Source organism: Paracoccidioides brasiliensis, assembly GCF_000150735.1.
Source record: "Paracoccidioides brasiliensis Pb18 unplaced genomic scaffold supercont2.1, whole genome shotgun sequence".
In the NCBI taxonomy this organism is placed as follows: domain Eukaryota; kingdom Fungi; phylum Ascomycota; class Eurotiomycetes; order Onygenales; family Ajellomycetaceae; genus Paracoccidioides; species Paracoccidioides brasiliensis.
Window position 1 is genome coordinate 2,650,853 of NW_011371358.1, and position 17,743 is coordinate 2,668,595.

Genomic DNA, 17,743 nt, shown 5'->3' on the forward strand with positions numbered 1-17,743 from the left:
ATCCCCAGAGCGGCATCCGACTTTTAAAGGGCTGGGATGCCGGGCCCGAAAAGATGCCACAGTGTGACATTCATTGGCAGGAAAAAAATTCGGTCCTTTAGCGCGTTTCAGGGAGCATCCACCATCAAGGGCCAATGGGCCATCCAGGACCAGGCGCTCAAGCAGAGCGCCGGGGTCTGGTTAGCCAGCGCTACGGGAGAAACAGTTCCATGGGTGGTGGATCATATGTGGATTTGTTTTTCTGATTGTTCTCCCCTCTCCGTTTTCAAACCTGTGAAAAGCTCGTTTGCCATCAATCAAGAGGATTTAGACCCGCATTCCCCCACTTGGGCGTGTAATCAGACAACACAACATATTTTTCTTTGACCTTGGTTCTTAGAGGAGCAACACTTGAGAAGTTCCAATTTTTTTTTTTTTTTTTTTTTTTTTTTTTTGCCAGAAATCAAACTTGTCCATGGTGATTCTCCAGGGTGAATTGCGTAGTATACATGTTGTTTTGTCCATGCTTATCATGGAAGACAAATGAATCATCAGTCTTCTGCGGAGTCACATTCATTCTCTCATGAAGATGGCCCAGTCTGGCTCTCACAGACTGACAAGCGTGTCACACAGATTGAAGAAACAAACCCGATTTACCTGGACACTGATGAATCATGAAGCAATCTAGAGGTCGCCACGAAAACACAGAGTTTAGTTTGGCCAACAACAACTAGTTGCCAGCTAATTAGCTACTGGCATGGCATGGGCCCAGGGACCACACTGGAAAAGATTAAAAAAATCAAATAAGCTGTCGCTAGTTACCTACCACGTTGAGGTTGGCCTGCGATTGGAATAAATCCTTCCCAGGTGCCCCTGTCCGTCCCTCCAGGGGTGCCGAAATATCCTCCTGACGCTAGCCAGCCAGCCGTGCAACTCCCGCAGAAAATACTTGCTCCGTACTTCCTCCCACTCATCATTCCTCTTCCTCGCGATTGCATTCTCTTTGTCCCATAGTCATCCACGCTCTTTGGATCTGGTGATTGTCGAGTGCGATCTCCCGGGTTCCAGAGCCGCCTTGCAATATCCCCGACGGCCCCCTCTTGTCTGCATCTGTGCCCGGCGAAGCTGGTCGCATCAGGGCGTTGTTGAAGGCTTTGGAATCTTGCCCCTTTTCTCCTCAGTTCTTCCGGGGAACCCCCACCACCCCTCTCTGCTGGCTCAGGAAGGGCGAGCAAGCTTGTTCAAACCCCCCCCCCCCCCCTCTCATTGTGTCCCTACTGGATCGGAAAAACTACTACATCGGTCTCAGCATCGCCCCATACCGTTTTATTGACCCAGGAGCTTTTCGCCATCTCAGATCGGCAGAGGTGAAGATATCTGTGGAACTGCTCAATTAGAATCCAGAGGGCGTGTGTAGCAGTAGTAAATTGGCAGGCTGTTTTCTCCTGGATCAATCTCTTCCAGCCTATCACCCTTTTTCCCTGCAACCCTTCAGACAACTCCGCTTCCACTCTTCAAACACCCCGTTTGTCCATTCGTTTCTTGCTTCGCAGTTAGATATCGCCATTCATTTCCAACAATCATTTTAAAAAAAAAAAAAAATTAAAAAAAAAAGACTCTACGGGGCTATCGACTTGCCAGCCACCTATTTTCCGGGTCCACGCTGTAGCTTGTCTATCAGCATCAAACCCAAAACCAGCTTCGGTCCTGGTCTCATTTTTTTTAATTTTATCTTCCTCACTTCGATCTTGTCGCAGCTACGGGCCGCGCCTGTGTAGCTGTAACTCCCACGCCATCCTGGGTTCTGAGCGGAACACGCGAAATGGTCACGATGCGATCTTTATATATGCTCTCAGCTGTTTTCGGCACGGTGACCGCAGCGCATGAGAAAAGGTCAGGTGGAGGAGGTCCTACACCCGAGAAACTCCTCGATGACAAACTCGCTCGCCTATCTCTCCTAGCTGGAGGATGTGTCCTTGCCTTTTTCTTGATCTGGCATTCTGTTATTCGGTTTTCAAACCACATAAGGCGACTCACGAGTCTTAACAATGAATACCAACGATATTTCATCCCGGCGGATCCATTCTGGGCATGGCTGAAGAAATCGGTGATATATGCCCCCTTGTTTCGAACCCGGCATAACCGTGAATTCCGTCTTTCTACAGCCATCAACGTTGGAACTCTTCCCACTCGCTTCCAAACCTTCCTTATCTTAGGGATCATCGCGATGAACGTATCCCTCTGCTGCGTCACAGTCCCATATCCAGAAGCGGAATCGAAGGTCCTGGGTATCATTAGAAACCGTTCGGGTACAATGGCTGTGGTTAATCTAATACCCTTAGTCGTCATGGCAGGGAGGAACAACCCACTCATTAAACTCCTGAACGTATCCTTTGATACCTGGAATCTTTTACATCGCTGGTTTGCTCGGATCGTCGTTTTGGAGGGTCTCACCCATGTTCTTGCGTGGATGATAAACAAAGTCAATACAAGTCAGTCTTCCTCTCCAGCTTAGTGTGCTTCTTCTACTGACCCCCAAAATAGAGGGCTGGAACTCCGTCACGGCTTCTTTCCAAAGCCAGTTCATCATGACCGGCCTAATCGTGAGTACAACAATATCTATCTCGGAGCATACTTCCATTCCAGGGGCTAATGAGACCAGGCCATGATATTTTTCTTAATGCTCGCTTTACACTCGCCGTCTGCAATTAGACACGCGTTCTATGAGACCTTCTTGCATCTCCACATCCTCTTTGTGGCACTGACTTTCGGCTTTTTATACATCCACTTGAAGGAGAGGCCCCAGCGACGATATCTCATTACTTCCGTCGTGTTTTGGGGGCTCGAGGTAAGTTTTATCAATTCCTCGCAAATCTCCGTATTTTCCAGGTCGTTAATGCAATGTAGCGTTTAATCCGTATTGCCATCATTCTTTGGAGAAACTTCGGGAAGAAATGTACAAAAGCAACCGTCGAAGTGCTACCGGGAGAGGCACTTCGCATCACCTTGAAACTCGCACGGCCATGGAGATTCAAGCCAGGTCAGCACCTGTATCTCTACATGCCATCCGTGGGGTTTTGGATGTCTCACCCTTTCACCGCTGCGTGGAGCGACGCAGAAGAGGACCTGAATGAAGAGAAGGGACTCGCCAGATCTCGTCAAGATATTCAGAGTATGCCAAAAACAACCACCATTTCTTTGATCGTCCGTCGACGAACAGGATTCACAAACGCTCTGTTCGAACGTGCGAGTGCAAACAGGGATGGCCGCATTTCCCTCAACGCCTATGTCGAAGGACCATACGGCGTCGACCACTCCCTCGACTCGTACGGGACAGTGTTGCTCTTCGCCGCCGGTGTTGGGATCACACATCATGTCGCTTTCGTCCGTTATCTCGTTACAGGCTTTGCCAATGGCACCGTCGCTGCCCGTCGAATTACCCTGGTGTGGATCATCCAATCACCTGAGCACCTCGAGTGGATCCGTCCATGGATGAACAGCATCTTGTCCTTGGAGGGGCGTCGCGATATCCTTCGAATCATGCTCTTTATCACCCGTCCACGAAACACGCGCGAAATCCATAGCCCTAGCTCAACCGTGCAGATGTTTCCCGGAAAACCCAACGTGCAAACGCTCATCGATGGCGAGATAGAAAATCAGATCGGAGCTATGGGCGTCCTTGTTTGCGGGACGGGTAGCTTGAGCGATGATGTCCGACGAGCATGCCGACAGAGGCAATCCGGGAGCTGTATTGATTTCCTTGAGGAAAGCTTTTCGTGGTAGATTTCCTTCCGCTTGCGCGGCATTCTTTTTCCGCGGTGCGTTTTTTGCTTCCGTCTCTTCAACTTTTTTATTCTTGCCTGCCTCTCTATGTGGGACTGAGAAAGACAGCCTCCTGGAAACGATCCTTTGTCAAGTCTATGCTTTGTTACATCCGTCAATATTCTTTCTCGACTCGATTATATTTTCGATGTCCCTCACTCTCATTCCGCGTTTATCAACTACGTCGCCCTTTAAAAAACTTTAACCGCAGTTAAAAAATGAGAGAAAGTGTATCTTATCCTCCTTTTTCCATTGGCCATATATTCTCTATGTTTATTTTCTTCTTTTCATCTGTCTATATGTATAGTTAGAGAACGGGAATACAGCCAGCGATAAAAAAAAAAAAAGCAAAAAAAAGAAAAGAAAAGAAAAGAAAAAGAAAAAGCATGAAAAGGGAAAAAAAGAAAAAAAAATTACATATTTTAACGCAAACCTTTTCTCGAAATGTCGCAGTGAACCCCTAACCTCAAACTTTTTCCCACCCCTTTCTTTTCAACTTAGTTCCTTGTAGCTCATCGACGTAGGACGGCAGTTAAGCAGTGGTTGGGTGTCGCAGGATGTTTCCTGGGTTCAGATTCTTGTTCTCCGATATTATATATACTCTTTGACTGAAAAGCATTGTTGAAGAGATGATAAACCCTGTCCTGGCTTGCCTGCGGTTTTTTATCAAGGTGATGATCGCGGACTGTTGAAGTGATTCCTCTTCTACTCCTGTTATATTATTAGAAAGAATCATCCTCTCTTCAACAAGCTGAAGTTGTACTATATGGACCGGATACTACGGCTACCCTCGTCACGTGCCTCCCTATTTTTCTAGCCGGCTCTAAGTATTACGCTTGCTTTAGCTTCCGCTTATGTATCACGTGATCGACCGGCATTTTTTAACGTTCTCTTTCTCAGAGTTGCCACAACCCGTTGCTTGTGAAGAATATCAACTCCAGATATCACAACCATCTAACTGACCTGATTTTCTTGGATTACCTGAATCGCACAAGGAATCATGGCGTGGCGTAACCAAGGAATTACAGGATCTAACAATATCCCACTTGGCAGCCGCCGCAGGTTGGGGGGTGATGAAGACATCGCCAAAAGTGAGGACTCGACCGCAGTGTCGACACCAACACCAGATCCTGGGCATAAGCGTGGTCGAAGTCCGGTGCGTGGTAAGGTTACGCTTTATCCGGCTTCTATATTATCTGTCAAGAGAACAAACTGACTCAATTACTCTTCCCTTTTTGCAGCTAATCCGCCTGAAGATAGCATCAAGAAGCGCAAGAAGCGCAACCGTTGGGGAGATGCAGAGGAAAACAAAGCAGCTGGTCTCATGGGCCTGCCCACTTTAATCATGGCAAATATGACCAATGAACAACTTGAGGCCTATACGCTTCATCTTCGTATCGAGGAAATCAGTCAGAAACTTAGGATCAATGATGTTGTTCCTGCAGATGGAGACAGGTATGTGGATTGCAACCTCTTCTCCCCTCTCCTACACACATGAAGAACCAGCATTCGATCAGAACATGGATTTTGCTAACGGATGCTCTTCATAACTATAGGTCCCCTTCTCCTCCTCCACAATACGACAACTTCGGTAGACGTGTGAATACCAGGGAATACCGCTACAGGAAGCGGCTGGAAGACGAACGTCATAAACTGATTGAGAAGGCGATTAAAGCCATCCCTAATTATCACCCGCCGTCTGACTACAGGCGGCCGACTAAAACCCAGGAGAAAGTCTATGTGCCCGTGAACGACTATCCAGAGATTAACTTCAGTATGATAACTAACCCTCTAACTCCTAACCATTTTTTTCTCATCCTCAATTCTGCTTTGCGACTCGAGCCACGTTCTCGAGTCGCTGTTCTCTATTTCCTACTTTTTTCTTTCTCTTTTCTTTCTCATTTTTCTTGCTGTTTCACTAACCCTCTACAAATACTAATGCACCACTACTTTTCAAATCTTTATGCTTTTCAAAGACTAACACTTAGACTACTACTTTTCTTTTTGAAGTTGGCTTACTTATCGGACCTCGTGGAAATACTCTCAAGAAGATGGAAACAGAATCCGGTGCTAAAATTGCCATTCGGGGCAAAGGCTCTGTCAAGGAAGGCAAAGGTCGATCTGACGCGGCTCACACTAGCAACCAGGAAGAAGATCTTCACTGTCTGATCATGGCAGACACGGAAGAAAAGGTAAACAAGGCGAAGAAATTGATTCATAATGTTATCGAAACTGTACGTTCCACCATTTTGACCCACTCAGTCCTTTGTGTGTTTTAACTATGTGTCTACTGACACTTAAATAGGCTGCCTCGATTCCCGAAGGTCAGAATGAGCTCAAGCGAAATCAGCTACGAGAGCTTGCTGCACTTAACGGAACATTGAGAGACGACGAGAATCAAGCTTGCCAGAATTGTGAGTTCAACCTGGATTCCCGCCTGAATTAATTGAGGGCCCAACGCTAATGACTTATTAAGGTGGTCAAATTGGTCATCGCAAATATGATTGCCCCGAGCAACGCAACTTCACTGCCAGCATTATTTGCCGTGTTTGTGGAAATGCCGGCCACATGGCGAAAGACTGTCCAGACCGCCAGAGAGGGACTGACTGGCGCAATCATGGCCCGCCTGGCCAATCTGGTCGTAGGGGTGGCGGTGATGCTGTGGACCGCGAGATGGAGGTAAATCCGCCCTGCCGTATTTTCTTCGCTTTTCCATATCTTCCCAGAGACAAAAAGCGCTAACATTTGATACAGCAACTCATGCAAGAGCTCGGAGGTGCCGCACCTAGCGACGACAAACCTCCCCGCCGCATCGAAGCTGGTCCTGGTGGTTACGAACAAAACGATAACTATAGTGGTGAACGCCAATTGAAACCATGGGAACGTGGTCCTACCGGTGGGCCCGCTCCTTGGCAACGACCAAGAGAAGAGCGCCCGCGTGACGATTATCCACCCCGTGAACATGGAGCTCCTCCTCCTTGGGCAGCTGGCGGTGCTAGCGGGCGTTATGATCGGGGCGATCGAGGGGACCGTGGCGATAGAGATAGCAGAGGTGGTGATGGATACGGGTATGGATCGCACAGCGGCGGATACGGGGGCCACGGTGGGCATGGACATGGAGGACAGGGCGGAACGGGAGCACCAGCTCCTTGGCAACAACAGCACCATGCACCACATCCAGCACCTGCACCAGTATCAGTACCGGCATTGGCCCCCCCAGGAGGACATACAAGCTACGGCTACCCTGGCTATTCGGCTTTCCCACCCCAGCAACCTATGGGAGCCCCCCCTGGCCTCAGTGCGGTCCCCCCTCCCCCCCCGGGAATGGGAGCCATATTCTCAGGTTATAGTGCGGGAATCACACCGCCTCCGCCCCCTGCCGAGGGGCCACCACCTCCGGTTAGTATTCACGCACTCGACAACCTATTTGAACAATTTACTGACTAAACCTCATTTACAGCCACCGAGCGACCAGCCACCACCTCCTCCACCCGCTTAAATTGCCCAATCTGAACGACATTCGATGCACGCTACTAACCTCAGCAAAAGGGTTTCAAATTAGTAGAACGTATCAGGATTGTCAGCTTTGTGTAGTTTAGTAGTGTAATTTCCAAGCTCAAAAGAACACTAACAACTGTCAATAGGGATATGGTGAAAAGAAGGGAAGATACAATTTGGAACGTCTAAACAAACTTGCTCTATATACGGAGATTTCGTTTTTAATCAAAGAGTTTGACTGCTAACTAATTGGCAATGATTTAAGCTATTAACTAACTTGTGTATGATACCAATTGCTCTACTTACCTTCGTTCCAACGATAAATATCTAGTTACAAATTCACCATGTAAATTTATGCCTACCAGTGTTTTGCAATACCAGCACAGCTGGAATAAGCCCACTACCAGTAAATACGCTCCGCATCTGTGTACGGGGTATCCATCAATTCTTCCAATGTTCTCTTAAACAGAACTCTTGGAAGAAGCGCCGGGACAGCCTGCCGGTGAGGAGGGTTTAGGCCTTTCTCCCACACTTCAAAAAGGCTATACCATGACGTCAACCTGGAGAGTGTCCGAGGCCCCAACTACCTACCCACTCTCAAGCAAAGGGCTATCATCAGCTTCTCTATATCATTTTTCCTCCCCAGACCCTCGATGAGTATATTGGAGAGAGGATAGTTCCATATCCCGACTCAGAATGCGATTTATTCTGCTTTATTCGTTGGAGCCAATGATAATTCTTCGTTTACGCCGTTCTCTATTAGATAGATTGTATCATCTGAAGATGTCTCCAGAGCAGCAATCATCATCGCTTAGAATATTCAGTCTCCCCACAGGACTCAATTTCCACTCATCTCGTTCCTCATCCTCACCCTCATCGCGTGCACAGCGGAAACAGCCAGAGCAGAGCCAAGGCCAGGATATCTCATCTCTGCATCCAGCAAGAGATAATTCCCGTCGCTCGCCCCACCATGACGTCCCAGGAGCCAATGCGCCCCCCTGATGCGACACCTACACTTTCGATGTCGACAGCGACAACTTCATCCTCGATCGAGAAGTGGTGGCATATCCACTTTTTCCAGGGCATGATAAGCGATATCAAAAGGAGGGCGCCATACTACGCAAGCGACTGGAGGGATGCTTGGGATTATCGCGTCGTTCCTGCGACGGTGTATATGTATTTTGCAAAGTATGCCCCGGAGAATATACATTTTTCTTTCTTTCTTTCTTTCTTTCTTTTTTTTATACTCCTTCATTTGTAGCATATTTCCCCTTTCCCCACTCCTTTTCGCCCATCATCATATCAAGTGTTTCGGCCTGAAGCACTTGGAGAGAACGTGGACTAGTCTGTTCATGACATTGCTCGACAAGCTGTCCAGTAAAAATGAGCTACAAACCGAACGAGAGCGAAATGCAGTTTTTAAATAACGCTCTATATACCCATACACGATAGTGGAAACGATAGAGATGCTTACTGTAACTGCAGCATTTTACCCGCTCTTGCATTTTCCTTAGATATGTTCGAAAAAACAAACATGAGCTACGGGGTTAATGAGGTGCTTTTGGCTTCAGTCCTGGGTGCAGTGGTTTTCTCTTTTCTTGCGTGCCAACCCTTGGTTATCGTTGGAGTAACAGGTTCGTGCCTTCAATTGGTGCATCTTCAGAGGGGCAAAAAGGCTATCATGATCATTTTGCTGAATGCCAGCTCACAGGTCCTATTACCGTCTTCAGCTATACTGTTTATGATATCATGTCACCGACAGGGATCAATTACTTGGGTTTTATGTGCTGGATAGGAATGTGAGGTCCCTTATTCCCGTCCACATGTCAATGCTCATACGTGGGCTGAGGTTATATGGAAATATACTGACATAATTTTAGATGGGCGATGGTAATGCATTGGATTCTTGCCATTACGAACTCCTGCAATGCATTGACTTACGTCACTCGTTTCTCTTGTGATATCTTTGGATTCTACGTGGCATTTATCTACCTGCAAAAGGGGATCCAGGTTCTCACCCGTCAGTGGGGCAAATTTGGTGAAGCCTCTGCCTACCAGTCCATCATGGTATCTCTCCTGGTGCTTATGTGCGCCTATATCTCTGGCACGATTGGGGAAAGCAATCTCTTCCAGCGACATGTCCGCAAATTCATCGAGGACTATGGGACCCCGCTCACCATCGTTTTCTTTACGGGGTTCGTTCACATTGGGCATATAAAAAATGTACCCATCGAAACATTGCCCACGAGCAAGGCCTTTTTCCCCACTTCAGACCGCGGCTGGGCTGTGAATTTCTGGGACATGGGTGTCGCTGTTATATTCCTTACGATACCTTTCGCCCTGCTCTTGACGATTCTATTCTACTTTGATCATAATGGTTCTTAAAACTACTTTCCAGTTGTTGGTTTTTCAACTTTGCAGAAAATACTAATACATCAGCTAGTTTCGTCCTTGATAGCTCAAGGTACCGAATTTCCGCTTCGGAAACCTGCTGGATTCCATTGGGATATCTTTCTGCTTGGTTTAACTACCGGGGTAGCCGGAGTTCTAGGTATCCCTTTCCCCAACGGCCTCATTCCTCAAGCGCCCTTCCACACCGCAGCACTCTGTGTGACCCGTCAGGATGCCGATGAAGACGAAGCGAACAAGGGTAAAGCAGTCCATGTTATCGACCACGTCGTTGAACAACGACTCAGCAACCTTGCGCAAGGCATTCTAACACTAGGCACGATGAGCGGCCCCCTCCTTGTTGTCTTGCATCTAATTCCCCAAGGAGTTATGGCGGGACTCTTTTTCATAATGGGCGTCCAGGCTCTGTTGGGCAACGGAGTGACGCAGAAAATCAAGTTCCTCGCTCAGGACAGGAAACTCACGCCAGCATCTGATCCGCTGAAACGAATTGATCGGAGACTGGCCATTTGGGCCTTTGTTGGGATTGAACTCCTCGGTTTTGGAGCGACTTTTGCCATCACACAGACAATTGCTGCGATCGGATTCCCCGTGTTCATTCTTATTCTCATCCCCGTTCGAACGTTTCTGCTTCCGCGCTGGTTCACGCAGCAGGAACTTGCTATCCTCGACGCACCGACCGCTAGCCCCTTTACTATGGAGAGTGTGGGTGGAACACATGGTTATGAAGACAGCGACATAACTGTGATTCCACCTTCTGGAAATAGGAGTGGAGTGTTTAGATCTTCGGATTCTGCAGTTGAGGATGAGTTGGAGAGGGGCGAGTCGTATGAGCTTCACTCCGCGCCCTCGTTGCGTAGGCGGAGTCGATGTGAGAGGTAGCTCTGTTTCTATGTGTCTTTTTGTGGTACCCTCTGTTTACATTCACCTATAGACACCAAAATTGGATCGTTGGACTCTTCTAGCATACCGGCCCAGCAGGTGAGGGAGAAGAAATATCTAGAATACATACCTGGTTGAGAAATCATTATTCTTTTCGGAGGAATTTCGTCGAGCAAGGAAGTACACATTAATGTTGACGTGTCTATTTCCACTCTTCCCTTCTTTCTAGCCATTCAGTTAGAGGTCCCGTTTCTTTTTCCCTCCCGTTCGAACCCCAAGCGCCCTGTTTCTGGTCTTGCCACTCAACTTTGCGTGGAATCTCGGGGTTTCACGGTTCAGACTGTTAGACAAGATATTGAATTTAGATAGGACCTCATTATTGCACTGCTATTTAATACGATATTAATTTTCTAATCTATAAACAGCTCTTTAGGATCCATTAATATATCTTTACACGTCCACAATAACCTCGGGAAAGGGACTTCCCCTTTTCGATATCACGTGAGAGCAGTATCTCACCGCCTTCGGAGTCCATTGGCAATACTCCGTATAATTTTTTATTTTTCATCGTGAGCCACATTTAAAATATGTCTTCACAATTGAGCCAAACAATATGGCGCCCTTTAAAGATATAGAAGTTGGATTGGAATCAGGCGGTAATTTATCTGCTTCCAATGTATCATCTAATGAAGATAATGGAGTGGAAATATCAGAAGTTGCCCGACCCTCCAAACGACGTCGAATATCGTTATCACCTGGAAGAAGCTCCAACTCTTCCGAAGATGAAATCTCAATAACCCCCCAAGCGGCAGCCCCGCAACAACCCCTCCTGCCGATCGTATCACGAATAAAGAAGAAGCTTGTAGACACTGGAAATAATGTCCAAAAGAAGCAGTCCGCTGATGCGGATCCAATTATCGCGAAAGATGCACTGGCTACAACCGCTCCATCGGACGGTTCATCATTTGCAACCCTGGGCCTTGCGCCATGGCTCGTAGGGTCCTTATCCACAATGGCTATCAAACGACCGACGGCAATCCAGAAAGCATGCATACCGGAGATTCTTAAGGGGAGGGATTGTATAGGTGGGAGCAGGACTGGTTCAGGGAAGACTGTTGCGTTTGCGGCGCCGATATTGCAAAAGTGGTCTGAGGATCCGTTTGGGATCTTTGCGGTGGTGTTGACACCAACGAGGTATGCACATAATAGCAGAAGGCTCTTTCTTCTTGTACCTGCTCAATTTTAAATTGTTATCACTGTCCCTCTACTTCTGCTAACTTGAGATCTATTAATACAGGGAACTGGCGTTACAAATTTTTGAACAAATCAAGGCCATATCAGCGCCGCAATCTCTCAAACCAATCCTTATCACTGGTGGAACTGAAATGCGCCCACAAGCCATTGCTCTCTCTCAGCGCCCCCACGTAGTGATTGCCACTCCTGGTCGTCTGGCGGATCACATCAACAGCTCCGGGAGAGACACTATCTGTGGTCTCAACCGCGCACGCTTTGTCGTTCTCGATGAAGCTGACCGCCTGCTAGAATCTGGACCGGGAAGCATGCTTGCCGACCTGGAAACCTGCCTCTCTGCGCTTCCCCCTTCGACAGCTCGTCAAACTCTGCTTTTCACAGCAACAGTCACCCCTGAAGTTCGAGCTCTCAAATCCATGCCTCGACCAGCGAGCAAACCTCCGATCTTCGTAACAGAAATATCAACCGAAAATCAAGCTACTATCCCACGTACTCTCAAGCAAAGCTATCTCCTGGTGCCCCTAACCCATCGTGAGGCCTTTCTCCACGTCCTTTTATCGACGGACGGTAATTCGTCGAAAGCGGCCATTATCTTTTGCAATCATACGAAAACTGCAGATCTCCTTGAACGTATGCTGCGACGACTTGGCCATAGGGCCACATCGCTGCATAGCCTTCTGCCACAATCAGAGCGTACTGCAAATCTCTCGCGCTTTCGTGCATCTGCCGCTCGTATATTAGTTGCTACTGACGTCGCTGCTCGTGGCCTGGATATCCCCAGCGTGAGTTTGGTAATTAACTTCGGCGTACCTCGCAATCCCGATGACTATGTGCATCGCGTTGGCCGAACTGCCAGAGCCGGGCGTGAAGGTGAGGCAGTTACTCTGGTTGGCCAACGCGATGTTCAGTTGGTTTTGGCCATTGAAGATCGTGTGGGGAGGAAGATGGAAGAATGGAAGGAGGAAGGAGTCAGCATTGAGGGTAGGATTGTACGAGGCGGGATTCTAAAGGAAGTTGGAGAGGCGAAGCGAGAGGCTACGGGAGAGATAGAAGAAGGGAGAGACGTCCTTGGCCGGAGGGTGAGGAAACTAAAGAAAGTCCGCTAGAACAATTTTATTTTTCCGCATTACTTTTACTCCTCGTCGTCGTCGTCGGCCTTATTTTTTATTTTTTTTTATTATTTTTTTTTTTTTGTTGAGTATTTCCATCTTCTTACTGGGTGGGCTTCCTAGCAATAGACAGGCAGTCTTTCAATTCATCTGCTGTTTAGGCGCTCGACAGACCCTCTTTTGCCGGCCACCTGTTTCAGCTCCGTTCGTCTCTTCCTGCTGCGGGATAGCTGGCTCGTCCAGTTTTCTTTCCTTACCCGACACGACACGACCTGTTCCCCGGCGGCCTCTTTCATTACAGTTGTCTCCCGAGTTTCTTGCTGGTGTCCAGTCACTGTCACTTCAGGAACCACAATCTCACTTGTAGCGTTGTCCTCTTGAACGGTCATACCGCCTGCCGCTGCGGTGGCGGCCGCGATTTTTCTTGGTCTTCTTCTCTCAACCGGTGGCTTCTTCGGTTGTCTTTCAGGCTTAGGAGCTATAATAGGCTCTGAACAGCCCCCATCTTCATCCGTTTGCCGGTTGGGGAACTTCTTGCTGTGGCTTCTTTCTTGCTCTCTTCGCTTTTGGTTTTTTCCGTTTTTTCTTCCAGCGTATCATTTCCCAAAACAGCATCTTCAACTTCCGGTGCCACTGAGACAACTGCTTGCTGGCTAGTCTTACTGTTCACTCATTTTACAGGCGGCTTTTTTCTGCGGTTCTTTCGGCTTAGGAACTATATACGCACGAAACACAGGCTCTACACCTTCCCGTGGCACTGGAGCATTTTCCGGCTGACGTTTCTTTTAAACTCTTTTTGCCGCTTGCTTTTATAGCTACTCTTCTGGCTTAGGGGCTACATTGATCCCCCAGAATAACTCCTTCATTGACCGATACTGCTGGAGCCACCGCTGGCTGGGTGATGTTCTTACTCCTTTTTGTAGGCAGCTTTCTTTGCCGTTTTTCTAGCTTTGGAGCTATATCAGCCCACTGAAAATTCACTTCACCTTCCATCACCACTGGAGCAACTGCTGGCTGAGGCTTCTTTCTAACTCTACTTGCCTCTGGCTTTTTCTGCCTTTCTTCCGGCTTGGGAGTAGCATCAATGTCGAGAACAGCATCTTCGCCATCCAATACCACTTGGGAAACTTTTGGCTGGGCCTTTTTCGTAGCTCTTTTTCCTGGAAACTTTGTTTTTTTAACCACCGGTTTTGGCTTGGTATTCATACCCAATTCTTCTCCTGTTGAGTCAGATCGGTTTGGCGGGTTCGGCGTCCGGTTCTTTTCTCATCATATTTGCTAATTCCTCCTTAAGGGGAGCAATCTGCGTCCCTAGAGAAAACCAATGTCCACTTGCCAGGGCTGTCCCTCTCATTGGTTTAAACTTCTTTGGCGGTGGCCCAGTTATATCCTTGTCCAATTCAGGAGCAACTTTCTCCCCTGAAGCCTGAATCTGACCTAATCCCACGGCAGTTAATGCCAGAAGCCTCTTAATATTTTTCAATCCGCTGCTTCTCTGCAATTTTCTCAGGGGTATCAATTGGATTAGCCACCGAAGCTATATCAGGTTCTTCCGGCTACTGTGTTTGTGGGCTAGGTGGTGGGCTATGAGCTCTCTTCCGCTTCTTCCCGTCTACGCCCATGGGGCCCGACTTAAGCTTTATGATTTTCGACGGACAATCCTCTACTTCGCCTTGTATATCTTCTTCTGTCTCTGCATCATCCACCACGTTTTCCTTGCTCTTCTCAGATTCCATTTTGTTGATATTGTCGCTGGCAATATCTTTTGCACTCTCCTCCACTGCGGGGACATCGGTTTCCATATCTGCTTCCACACTGACCGGGTCGATTGGATCTGCCTCGCTACTCTCCGCGGCCATCCTTACTCTCTCAGTGGGTCCTATCATCTTCTCCAACCACTCTGATTTTGGAATCCAGTTACCCTTCTCGATATCCCATGAAAACCGAGTGTCGGAAGTTCCGTCTTTGCTTGTTGGGTCCCCGGTAGCCTCATAGCGGTAAAATATCTCTTGACTGGTGTGATGTTTAAATTTTATTAGTTTTAAGTTCTTCGTTCCAAATTTACAGCAAACCTGGAGATACTTGAAGAGAATGGAATTGCACAAAAAATATGTTATCGTGCGCCCTCAAAAGACTCATCTGACCATGGTCTTTGGCCTTCCCAACCAAGTCTTTTGCGCCAATAACTCTGTCACTCACCCTTGCCTGGGTACTCGCCTCTGAACAGCATCAGACATCCCTCTGTCAAAGCACGCACCAAAGATCACATGTTAGTTTCTTTTATGCTTCTGAGCCCACGCGGGGGTTGGGAGGAATGAAGATTAAATTCATCGAGTAAATCGATTACACCAGTCTGACACTTACACTGGCTGCTCCTGATCCTCCAGAATCGGACTGTGTGAACAGCCTCTAGGCCTAAGGGATCCTCGACAGGGGATGTGCCCTCTCTGGCCCTCACCGCTTCTCGTTACAGGAGGCATTTCCCCCTATACTATTGAATGCCTCTTCTTTTCGCGTGTCGGAATATGTTTGATGTATTGGCAACGGGGCAAGAGGAGCAAAGAATCAAAAAAGCTGGATGATAAAGAAATGAAGCTGGAGAGAAATTTCAATGTTTATTTTCTTGGTGTTATGTGTGTGAGGAGAGAGCGCAGGGGAAGTTTCTGAAATGGTGGGATCTTGTTTGCTTTAACACACTGATTGCTGGGAAATTCTGATCGCTTTCAGGGTGAGTGAGAAAAGGAACTTCAAACATGATAGTCACTAAGAAGGGGCTGTAATAAAATATTTGGGAAAGGATCGATGAATAATATGTAACACACAGCGCTGGAGGATCAGGATAAAAATGGTCACAGCTTTCATCTACACATAAATCTCTTGTTTAGCAAATATACTTAAAATGTGTTCCTTTTTCTTTCACTTCGCAGCCTCTCTTCTCCTCTTCACTTGATTCACTGCTAGATCCTTACTCAATATCATTTTTCTTTTTCATCATCTGCTTTTCCCTGCGCGAGTTACTCAGTAGACTGACCCAGTTGTGCTCGTTCTCAAGTCATCCTGGGCGTGAACTTCTCATTGTCCTTGGGTTTCTTCACACCCTCAAAGGAATACAAACACTATTCACACTTTCTGTTTTGGAAGCAGACATAATAAGCCCTTGTCTTTCTGTGGTGTTCCTCTTTTCCATCTTTGTTCCTTTGACTGTTGACTGTTTTAACCTGTTTTCCTTGTTGTTTCTTTCTTGCTATGGTGTGTTGCTACTTTTTCCTCCACTGGATTCTGTAGAGTGTGAGAAAGAAGCCACTGTCTAACTTGTGGTTCATGAATTCAAGATCTGTCAAGAAATCAACCTACCAGTTTCTGACACCATATATATATGTATATCTGTGAATGGTGGACATTGGTTAAACAACAGTGACAAGCCTCAATTTACAGCAGGTTACCAATTACCTGCCAATCAAACATATGCCCCCTTTCTCCCCAGCGTACGACTTTTCTCCTTATGTCTTCTCTCTGCCACGAAGTTACTAGCTTCATGGCCAACGAACTGTGCATTCGAGATCCCAAGATCACAGAGCGAAAACTCAACACACGCACATCTGCCCCCCCCCCCCCCCCCCCCGGGGGCCTCTGCGGGTGATAACAGCGCAGAGATGGTCTTCGAAGTTGTAGTTTGGCCAGCTACACGCCGCAGCTCGTACAAATTTATACCCCACAGCTAGCAGCGGTGCCTGCAGCCAGGAAAGGGGGGAAGGGGTTACTTACAGGAGCGGCCTTCTGATGATGCTTATTGTCACCACCAACGCCAGCATCGCGAGGCTTTCCTTCGCCATCAATTTCCACATTGCTTTTTTGCTTCTTCTGCTCCTCTTTCCGCAGCAGCCACCGTCTTCTCTTTCGCTATCCGCTGCTGCTTCTCAGAAGCTGCCGCCCGCTTCTTGCCCACATACTTCACGTATATCCGCCGCATGCTCGACGCACTCGCGTTCAAAACTCCTGATGAAAAATGATCAAGCTGTGAAGGTAGGGAGAATTCATCTTTCCCGAGTAATTCTTCGTCCAGATATGACATTCGGCGATGATGTTTGAATAACAAAAGAATTTAAAAACTTGATATTCACCATGGGTTAAAACATGGAAATAATGTATAGCAAGGCACATAGCAAGTTAAAAACTTATTGGTTGCGCAAATTGCGAGGAATCTTTTGATATATGTGCAATCATGATCAGTGGCATTTTCTCTGCTTGAGAGGATCACTGAATAGAAGAAGTGTTTCAGTGGGCGGAGATTCAATAAGTCGTATTTCTCAGAAATGACAACATCCCGATGTATGTATGTCTCCACACCAGAGATGGTTGAAGTGAAAAGTGTGAAGAGTGAAGCAGTTGAGGTAAGGGCAGAATTACCAGGTTAGGACTTCCACGTGACTTGCAGGGCTCTAGATTCAGGGGTATTTTGAAGGTAACGTTTCCACATCTACGGAGCGCTACGACAAAGTATTAGGACGATCCAGGAGTAGATGAGTATCAAGAAGCATATCATAAATTACCTTGGTAGATGCGAAAACCGCTTCTCTATGAGGGCATTTCGCACTCCGTTGTCCAAAGTAACCGTCGCACTCCCCGGTAAAAATAGGATAGCCCAAGAGCAATTAGAAGACCACAATCGCAACTCATAATCATCTCCGTGAAGCCGGGCTTCAACCCATCGCCGTTTCATCCCATCCAATTCAGCGCGTTGAGATATCGTACAAGAAGAAAAGGGAAAAAGGGGAAAAAAGGAAAAAGAGAAA

General features: G+C 47.4%; 6 protein-coding genes across 6 annotated transcripts; 4 read left to right on the forward strand and 2 right to left on the reverse strand.

Moving 5' to 3' along the window:
• Positions 1-1,801: 1,801 nt before the first annotated feature.
• Positions 1,802-3,762, forward strand: PADG_00813 (uncharacterized protein; the record flags this gene model as incomplete). Its single annotated transcript, XM_010758201.1, has 4 exons — positions 1,802-2,471; positions 2,524-2,582; positions 2,642-2,827; positions 2,887-3,762. The coding sequence occupies 4 exons, from the start codon at positions 1,802-1,804 to the stop codon at positions 3,760-3,762; spliced, it is 1,791 nt and encodes a 596-aa protein (XP_010756503.1).
• A 1,039-nt stretch (positions 3,763-4,801) lies between these two features.
• Positions 4,802-7,300, forward strand: PADG_00814 (branchpoint-bridging protein; the record flags this gene model as incomplete). Its single annotated transcript, XM_010758202.1, has 8 exons — positions 4,802-4,964; positions 5,043-5,256; positions 5,358-5,575; positions 5,812-6,035; positions 6,107-6,215; positions 6,278-6,480; positions 6,556-7,200; positions 7,262-7,300. The coding sequence occupies 8 exons, from the start codon at positions 4,802-4,804 to the stop codon at positions 7,298-7,300; spliced, it is 1,815 nt and encodes a 604-aa protein (XP_010756504.1).
• Positions 7,301-8,269: 969 nt separating this feature from the next.
• Positions 8,270-10,590, forward strand: PADG_00815 (uncharacterized protein; the record flags this gene model as incomplete). Its single annotated transcript, XM_010757690.1, has 5 exons — positions 8,270-8,487; positions 8,785-8,926; positions 9,004-9,098; positions 9,180-9,676; positions 9,743-10,590. 5 exons carry the CDS (start codon positions 8,270-8,272, stop codon positions 10,588-10,590), a joined length of 1,800 nt encoding a protein of 599 aa, XP_010755992.1.
• Positions 10,591-11,203: 613 nt separating this feature from the next.
• PADG_00816 (ATP-dependent RNA helicase DBP8) lies at positions 11,204-12,947 on the forward strand (the record flags this gene model as incomplete). The annotated part of the gene is made up of 2 exons (XM_010758203.1): positions 11,204-11,784; positions 11,888-12,947. The coding sequence occupies 2 exons, from the start codon at positions 11,204-11,206 to the stop codon at positions 12,945-12,947; spliced, it is 1,641 nt and encodes a 546-aa protein (XP_010756505.1).
• Positions 12,948-13,096: 149 nt separating this feature from the next.
• PADG_00817 (uncharacterized protein) lies at positions 13,097-15,430 on the reverse strand (the record flags this gene model as incomplete). Its single annotated transcript, XM_010757691.1, has 8 exons — positions 13,097-13,508; positions 13,614-13,723; positions 13,790-13,894; positions 13,983-14,170; positions 14,283-14,440; positions 14,511-14,963; positions 15,150-15,191; positions 15,315-15,430. The coding sequence occupies 8 exons, from the start codon at positions 15,428-15,430 to the stop codon at positions 13,097-13,099; spliced, it is 1,584 nt and encodes a 527-aa protein (XP_010755993.1).
• Positions 15,431-16,782: 1,352 nt separating this feature from the next.
• On the reverse strand, positions 16,783-17,022 carry PADG_11151 (uncharacterized protein; the record flags this gene model as incomplete). Its single annotated transcript, XM_010758445.1, has 1 exon — positions 16,783-17,022. The coding sequence occupies one exon, from the start codon at positions 17,020-17,022 to the stop codon at positions 16,783-16,785; it is 240 nt and encodes a 79-aa protein (XP_010756747.1).
• Positions 17,023-17,743: the final 721 nt, after the last annotated feature.